The 8,576-nt window shown below is 36.9% G+C and overlaps 2 protein-coding genes across 2 annotated transcripts; both read right to left on the bottom strand.

Moving 5' to 3' along the window:
- Positions 1 to 590: 590 nt before the first annotated feature.
- LOC134658968 (zinc finger protein 239-like) lies at positions 591 to 5,682 on the bottom strand. Its single transcript, XM_063514574.1, has 2 exons — positions 4,587 to 5,682; positions 591 to 595 (listed from the first exon to the last, which is right to left on the bottom strand). Exons 1-2 carry the CDS (start codon positions 5,680 to 5,682, stop codon positions 591 to 593), a joined length of 1,101 nt encoding a protein of 366 aa, XP_063370644.1.
- A 470-nt stretch (positions 5,683 to 6,152) lies between these two features.
- Positions 6,153 to 8,172, bottom strand: LOC134659076 (uncharacterized). The gene is made up of 4 exons (XM_063514681.1): positions 8,073 to 8,172; positions 6,967 to 7,209; positions 6,586 to 6,843; positions 6,153 to 6,190 (listed from the first exon to the last, which is right to left on the bottom strand). Exons 1-4 carry the CDS (start codon positions 8,170 to 8,172, stop codon positions 6,153 to 6,155), a joined length of 639 nt encoding a protein of 212 aa, XP_063370751.1.
- Positions 8,173 to 8,576: the final 404 nt, after the last annotated feature.

The raw sequence follows: 8,576 nt of genomic DNA, 5'->3' as shown, positions 1-8,576 counted from the left end.
ACGGTGCGTGGCCGTTCTGTATGATAATACTATTACTTATTCTGTGCTTTTGCATCACTTTCTCAATGATGATTTGAATGATGGAGTCGAGAGCGGTGCAGATCTGGTCAGACCAACGTATTTTCCCATCAACTTTGCCAGTCACAAAAAGCTTACTCAAGGACTCTGCGTAGACATTCGGATGATAGTCGCAACGAGATTTAATAAAAAATTAAGATAAGGATAATAGAGTTAGACCAAGAAAAGTCTGCAGCGATTTTGATAGCCCACGAAGTGCAAGTGTTATTTATACGTCATAATTTCATAGAAGTTTGACGTTTAAAATAACACTTGCACTGCGTGGGCTATCAAAATCTCTGCAGTTTTTGTTTGGTCTAACTCTATGTACTTTTATTTACTTTATCGCTTTATAAACTTGGCTGATACTACTACCTTGTGTCTAAATCACTTATATTTGATCGAGTCAACTATATCGGCCTAAAATGGTGCAGTGAACTGGTTTTCAATGTCTCTACACTTGTCGCGACCTCCAGTTGGGGTCAAAACTATTGGAATTTATCTGTACTAGCATTCCACATGACTTTGCCTGATTATACTGTAACAGTTATGTTATAATTTAGAATTATTGAGTCAATTGCAAAATAAAATTACACGGTAAAATATTTTATAATTTTATTGACTTTCCTCTAGTCTATTGTACTCAGTACTATATTTGTCTACCGTTCTCCATCAATTCTCATCTACTCAAAGGTTAACTAGAAGAAATCCCTTAAAGGTATAAGTTCTCGCCTTTGTACTGCCTATCCTGTGCCATAAATTTGTGTTTTGTACAATAAAGAGTTTATAAATAAAATAAATAAATAAATTAAAATGTTATTTATTTAGGTATAAACCCATTACAATTCATTACAATAAACTAAAATTAAAGCTATAAACTACAACTAAAAAGTAGGTACTAATTATTAGGTGCAGCGGAAATCTTGCTCATGGGCCATTTTATTTAAAATTGTCCCTTACACTTTTTTTTTTCAAAAACAGATGTTTTATGTTATTTCTACTCAGAATCATGACTATCATGAGCTCTTTTGATCCTAATAGGAGAAAAAAAGTGTCCCAAGATTTCCATACATTTTTCATTCTTTCCATACCGCCAACCGCCATACAAAGTCTATGAAAAATGGTAACCGAATGGGAAAAAACCTTGGGACACTTTTTTCTCCTATTAGGATAGAAGGAGCTCGTGATTCTGAGTAGAAATAACATAGAAATTCTCAAATTAAAAAAAAACCGGCCAAGTGCGAGTCGGACTCGCGCACGGAGGGTTCCGCACCATGAACAAAAAATAGAGCAAAACAAGCAAAAAACGGTCACCCATCCAAGTACTGACCCCGCCCGACGTTGCTTAACTTCGGTCAAAAATCACGTTTGTTGTATGGGAGCCCCACTTAAATCTTTATTTTATTCTGTTTTTAGTATTTGTTGTTATAGCGGCAACAGAAATACATCATCTGTGAAAATTTCAACTGTCTAGCTATCACGGTTCGTGAGATACAGCCTGGTGACAGACGGACGGACGAACGGACAGCGGAGTCTTAGTAATAGGGTCCCGTTTTTACCCTTTGGGTACGGAACCCTAAAAAGTGTAGGGGCAAACTTTAAATAAAATGGCCCTCATACAGTAGCAGGTTGTGTACATGTACACTACGGATGTACTTCCGTTTGGCCTAAATTCATTTCGCCAAATCTCACTTCCCAACAAACTTATCGCAGTAGTTTCATTCCCCAAATGAGTCTTTGCCGTTACACTTCGCATTTAATTTGTTTGATCAAATTATCATTTAGCATCATTTTACTTTGTCAAATTTTAATAAGACAATAACTTATTTAGCAAACGTTTTTTATTGGCTAATATTATATTCCAAAAAATATATTTTTGTTTTTAAACATTTTCTGTGGCAACCCTATTGCACATCAAGGTTTACTTTTTTCTAAAATATTAAGTATGTACCTACATGACCTTCTTATATTGTTAAATAAATTTCATTCTTGTAGAATAATATCAGAAAAAGAGTTGTGAAAATTTAGAGTTTCGATTAATGGTAAATTTTAACCCCCAAAAAACCCATGTGGAGGAAAAAATAAAATCTGTTTTTTTTTTCTGAAAATATAGTCTATGTCTTTGTCTTCATTAACTATAGGTACGCAGTATTATTCTGTTATTTTCACGTATATAGGAAATATGTTTTTTTTAAGTGCTACTTTGAAAAATATCTAATCCTTATATCGTGATAATTTAAAGGGTTTCATAATTTATTAACTTCGGATTATGGCAATTGGCTACTTTCCTACTAGTCAAATCAGCTTCTGTTTTAGAACTGTCAAAACGATTTTCTAATATGGAATTTATATGAAAACGTGTGTAGTGACGTGGAGTGGAAAATAACAAAATGAAACGTACTGAACCTGATTAACGAAGATGTAGGTCATATTACTCATATTCTCAGAAAATTTCAGAGTTTTGTTTTATCCTCCACATGGGTTTTTTGGGAGACAAACATGAGCATTTTTCGAAATTGTCAATTTCCACACCTACTTTTTTAATAGAAAATATTGTTGTAAGACAACCATGGTTATTTTGTAGTATTAGTAACTAGTAGTATTAGTGTAGTAACTTAATAACTTTGCAGGTAAAGGTAAATGTAAAACTTTAGTATTTGTTAATAATAATTTAATAATTAGATAAATACTAAGCTCTGATTTTCTGTAGCAATAGAAATGTAAAAGAAAAACCATAGTGTATAAAACTTAGCACCATTTCATTATATTTAATTAAGGAAACTGTAGGTCTAACCTTAAGATGCAATGTTAAACTACTACGCATTAATGTAAATGACCGTTTGTTTCTTGATACTGAATAAAAAAATAATTATAATTAGTAGGTCAAGTACTTTATTTTTCAAAAACAAGTAATCCTTGACATGGAACAGGATTGACACAGTATACAGTTGAAAATCGCAAAAATGAGAAAATTAAGAAAAAAATTTAGACGAAGACCATTTTGTTTTTTATTAGTATAAAGTTAGTTTTGTTGTACAAAATAAAATGCACATTTATTTCCCTATCAAACGAAACAGTATTCATTTAAATACCTATTCTAAATTAAAAGTTTTATGAATTTGACAAATTTCTTAAATTTAGATGGACACTGCTTGGTCATACGGTAAAAAAAAACCGGCCAAGTGCGAGTCGGACTCGCGTTCCAAGGGTTCCGTACATTAAGTCCGACTCACGCTTGACTGCACATTTCTAATAGTTTTTCCCGTCATCTATAGGTAAAGAACTATTTTGTGTATTTTTTTTTCAAAAGTTTAGACCCAGTAGTTTCGGAGATAAAGGGGGGGGGGGCGGGGGAATGGTAATTTTTTGCCTATTTTCTTGAATAACTGCTAAACTATTTATCCTAAAATTATAAAAAAATATATATTTGCGATTCTTACAATGAGCTCTTTCATTTGATATGTAACACGATATAGTTTGAAAAACTTTATTTTTTAATTTTCTCATTTACCCCCCAAAAATGGCCTCCTTATTTAAAATTTATTTATTTACGTTACACGTCCATCTTTGGGTCACAAACTTACATATGTGTGCCAAATTTCAACTTAATTGGTCCAGTAGTTTCGGAGAAAATAGGCTGTGACAGACGGACGGACAGACAGACAGACAGACACACGAGTGATCCTATTAGTGTTCCGTTTTTTTTCCTTTTGAGGTACAGAACCCTAATAAGTCGATGTGGCTTAGCACTTCGGGTACCACAAAGGATATCTTCAATTTTTTTTTTTATAATCTGAGTTCATGCAGCACACTTTCTAATTCCGATTTGTTGATTTCATATGGAATGGCCCAGAAACAATTTTTAGGGATGTTTTTTGCACCTCCAAAGGTACTAATAGTTTTTAGTTTTTGGTAATAACTTTGACTTTATTTTAAAGTTTTTTTTTCATCTTTAAGTACTTTTCTAAATCTTATGATTTTGATCAGACCGCGCTTGGTTGCATTATTGTGATCTTACGTAAGAATTATCAAGACTCATCCCTCTTGTAAGAAAAAATAGCCCTCCCCTCTAAATTATTTACGAAGTTCATGAATGGTGAATTTGTGCATCACTAATTCTTTTTTTCGCCTATACCGCATGTTACATATTTCACAGGAAAATGTCTTTTCCCCAGTGTGAAGCTGTGTATGAATTTTTAAACAATAGGCAGTTATAAATCGTTTTTTACATACGTCACACGAATATCGTTTTATGACGGTGTGAGTTCGTATATGTGAATGCATCGCACTATTAGATGAGAAACTCTTTCCACATATCTTGCACGTGTATGGTTTTTCGCCAGTATGAAGCCGTGTATGAATTTTTAAATCAGTCCCAGTTCTAAATCGTTTTTCACATACGTCACACGAATATGGTCTTATGTCACCATGAATCCGTATATGAATTTTTAAATGACTCGAAAATTTAAATCGTTGTTCACAGAAATCGCACGAATATGGTCTTATGTCCGTGTGAATCATTAAATGACAATTCAACTGTTTTCTAGTTGGGAAACGCTTTCCACATGTTTCGCAATCGTATGGTCTAAAGCCAGTGTGAATTCGTATATGTCCATTCAGCACACTATTAGCTGCGAAACTCTTTCCACATATCTTGCATGTGTATGGTTTGTCGCCAGTATGAAGCCGTGTATGAATTTTTAAATCATACCTACTTCTAAATCGTTTTTTACATAAGTCACACGAATATGGTCTAAAGCCAGGGTGAATTCGTATGTGTCCATTCAGCCCATTTTTAGATGCGAAACTCTTTCCACATATCTTGCATGGGTATGGTTTTTCGCCAGTATGAAGCCGTGTATGAATTGTTAATTGACTCCCAGATCTAAATCGTTTTTCACATACGTCACACGAATATGGTCTTATGTCCGTGTGAATTATTAAATGGTTTTTCAACCGATATCTAGCTGGGAAATGCTTTCCACATGTTTCGCAGTAGTATGATTTCTCTCCTATGTTATTCCATTTAAAGTCCTTAGACTTTGACTGGGTCGAGTGTGTTTTAATATGATGCTTTAAGCTATTTTTTCGCTGAAATATTTTACCGCAAACGTCACACTCATAAGTATGAATTTCTGAATTTTCATACACTTGTTTTGTGCGAGCTACGTCCATATGGATCATAACATGTTTCATTAAATTTGATTCTAGAGTAAATTCTTCGCCACAAAATTCACATGTAGGTTCATTCTCACAGTCAATATCGATGTTTTTCTCTTCAGTATCCGATTCCCTATCAGTACCCGCTTGTGGATGGTGTGTGGTAGGTACATGGATATGAATCATGATATGTTTCATCAAATCAGATTTCAGTACAAAACTTTCTCCACAAAGATCACATGTTGGTTTCTCATAGTCGACTCTAGTGTGTACTTCCTCTGTATCTGATTCCGTGTCAGTTTGAGTTATGTTTTGGGTGTCGTTGGCGACGAGAGCCTCGTGGTGTTGGAGGCGTTCAAGGCGCACGCAGCAGTCCCGAATAGCGTGTTTGCGGCACAGGGCGCGCTCATGCTCCTGCGTCCAGTGACCAGCAAATGCTGAAACATTGTTACACTGTCTTAACATGTTATAAGACCACATAGATGGTTTCAACGAATTATCAGTTGACGAGGTAGCCTAAAAATAATCCAAAGTCATAAAATTACATCGGTATATTAAAAAAGACAAACTCACTAAATGCCAACGTGCTATGGAGAGAAGTATGCTTGGTACAAAACTAAGGGACAGAATCTGGAACGAGGAAATAAGGCGAAGAACAAAAGTAACGGACATACTCGAGCGTAGCGACCAACAAAAGTGGAAGTGGACAGGCCACATGCTGCGTGACAATAGGGAAAAATGGAGCAAACAAGTGACGCACTGGCACCCACTTGGCTGTAAGCGTACAAAAGGAAAACAAATAACCAGATGGGAAGATGACATCCAACTTACTCGAGGACCCAACTGGACCAGAGTAGCCCTGGACAGACAGCACTGGAAAGAGTTGGAAGAGGCCTATGCCGACAGACACACCACACTAAGAGACATTCTATAATTTAATCAAATGTATATCTCACAAACCAAATATCTAAATCTGTATTTTACAAGTGTCTCTTATATGGATTAAAGGCTTATTTAATTTATTTTAATTAATATTAATAAAGAAACCTTTCTTTGCTATACCGCCTAGTAACATGTACGAGGCGTCGGCGACAGATGTTGAAGTTGTTGGTGGACGCACCAAAAGTAGAAAATAAGGAAATAAGAAGAACGAGTTTTTGTTCTAGTCCGGTTGGTTATCTAGGTTGGTTATCTACTGTAAAATTGCAACCCGTTCCGCCAACACCCGCCTTTTATTAAATAAGTATTGTATGCACTTATACATGTCAAATTGTCAATGTATTCCTGTTTCTATAGGTACTATGTTGCTACTTATTACTGCATCCTCAGATTTTAACCGCAACCATACAAATAACCAAATAAACTCACCATAACTGTGCCCACTCCCTTCCTGCTCTGCGCTTGAAGGGCTGTGGATATGATCCATGACGTGTTTCAATAAATCTGACTTTAAACTGAATCTTTCACCACAAAGGTCACATATTGGTTCTTTCTCTCTAGCGTATAATTCGTCAGTATCAGATTCCGTGTCAGTATGAGTTGTGTCTTGGCGCTTGGCGAGCGCCTCGACGTGTGGGAGGCGTTCGAGTGTCACGCAGCAATCTCGGAGCAGAGAGCCAACCCCACCTGGTAACAATGAACATTAAAATATAGTCTTATTTTTATTTCACTTTACTTTTCCAAATCATGGACATCAATATAGTGAGCACTTCAAACAAACAGCATCATATAAAACAATTCAGAACTTACCATTAACTACTAGAGTGACGTCAGGTCGATATGGACACTCCTGTCCCAATACAAGCTCATCTTTGATGTCATGGTCTGTGTACAGGCCGGCCAGCATGGCTGCCTCGCTCACACCACACTCACTGTCGGAGCATGAGGGATCTTCCTCGAATTCATTTTCACACTGCGTCTCTTGCTTGACACACTCTGCCTCCTTCGAACTGTCTGAATGATGTCCATTTTGTAATTCCTCTTTGATGTGCACTGCTAAATAAAAAACTGGTTAATAAAACGTGCAATTATCAATACCTAAGTAACCGTAGCTAGGGAAAATAACAATAACAAATGCATTTGTATTTGTATATGTATTTTGTATTTGTACATGTTTTAGTGAAATTTTTACATGACTCAATTGGGGAGACTAGTGTATACTGGGCAACCTGGAAGTTCATTGTGTCTGGATTGTAGTGATAGTTGATACTCCATTTTGACTCTAATTCTTTAAAAGCCCAGTCCAGATTCTGGATTCTAAATCCGGGCCAAATTTGTACATATCTGGGGAGACACAGATGCCTAGCAGGTGCTTCCACACCGCAGTGAACTTTTGTGGAGCAACACTGAGTCTTCCTCGCGTTGCCCAGCATTTTTGGCACGGCTCATAGGAGCCTGGGGTCCCCTTGACAACTAATCCCAAGAATTCACGTAGGCACTAGTTTTTACGGAAGCGACTGTTATCTGACCTTAAACTGAGTAACAGTAAGTAAATAGGTAAGTTACCATGTTGCTCTACATAATTTAACCGCAGTGTGTATGCATCTTACCACAGAGATGGACAAAATGCGGTAACATTAGGTAACTAAACTGGTTTCATACTGTTACACAGTTAGAGGGCAAGCGAGCGCGAGGAAAAGCACCCACGAGATGGTCTGATGTTGTGAAGAGGGTGGTTGGCAGCGACATGCAGTGCGTGACTCATATGGCCTATGATCGCACACTGTGGACACGGAGCATACACGGTCGCGATCCTCAGCAAAGAGGGACCGAGGAAGAAGAAGACTGTTGCACAGTGCTCCACATAAGGTAACTGCAGTGTAAATGCATCTTACCATCGACATCCGGCGACTCACCTCGCGCCGCGCCGGGCGGCGGGTGCTCGGGCTCCGCTTCTGGCTCGACGGGCTCCTCCTTCACGCGCACACACTCAGACAGTCCGCTAGAATCTTCCATTCTAGATTCATGCAACGGTCAACTTTTAATAGTAACAACGAACTAATGCGAATATCAAATTAATAATATATATTTTGTGAAAAGTATGAATAAATTATAAAATGAACAGCTTTCTGGAAAATTACTATTGTATTAAATACAAGATATCATGAATTTAGTTCATATTTGCCGGATGTAAGTATATTATTAACATAACCTCAAACACAAAATGTCATCTTCACTGTCACTGCTGTCACTAAAGGCACCCACAGACCTTGCAACAAATTGCATGCGATTGTTGATTACGTCTGGAGAGGCCTTAAGAGATGATTGTCAACATGCGATAGATAAACATAAAGTCTGCTTCAAGGCTTTAATCTAATTGTAGTGTATGGCAGGCGGCCTTATACAATACTTTGGATTCC

Source organism: Cydia amplana, chromosome 24 (genome assembly GCF_948474715.1).
Source record: "Cydia amplana chromosome 24, ilCydAmpl1.1, whole genome shotgun sequence".
Lineage (NCBI taxonomy): Eukaryota > Metazoa > Arthropoda > Insecta > Lepidoptera > Tortricidae > Cydia > Cydia amplana.
This window is presented reverse-complemented; position numbering and strand designations above follow the sequence as displayed.

Excerpts from the sequence above, each read along its gene's own strand:
- LOC134658968 (XM_063514574.1), bottom strand. The coding sequence starts at position 5,682 with ATGTTAAGACAGTGTAACAATGTTTCAGCATTTGCTGGTCACTGGACG.
- LOC134659076 (XM_063514681.1), bottom strand. The coding sequence starts at position 8,172 with ATGGAAGATTCTAGCGGACTGTCTGAGTGTGTGCGCGTGAAGGAGGAG. Across the intron at positions 7,210-8,072 it reads GCCGCCCGGCGCGGCGCGAG|TGCACATCAAAGAGGAATTA; the intron begins GTGAGTCGCCGG and ends TTTATTTAGCAG. Across the intron at positions 6,844-6,966 it reads CGTCACTCTAGTAGTTAATG|GTGGGGTTGGCTCTCTGCTC; the intron begins GTAAGTTCTGAA and ends CATTGTTACCAG.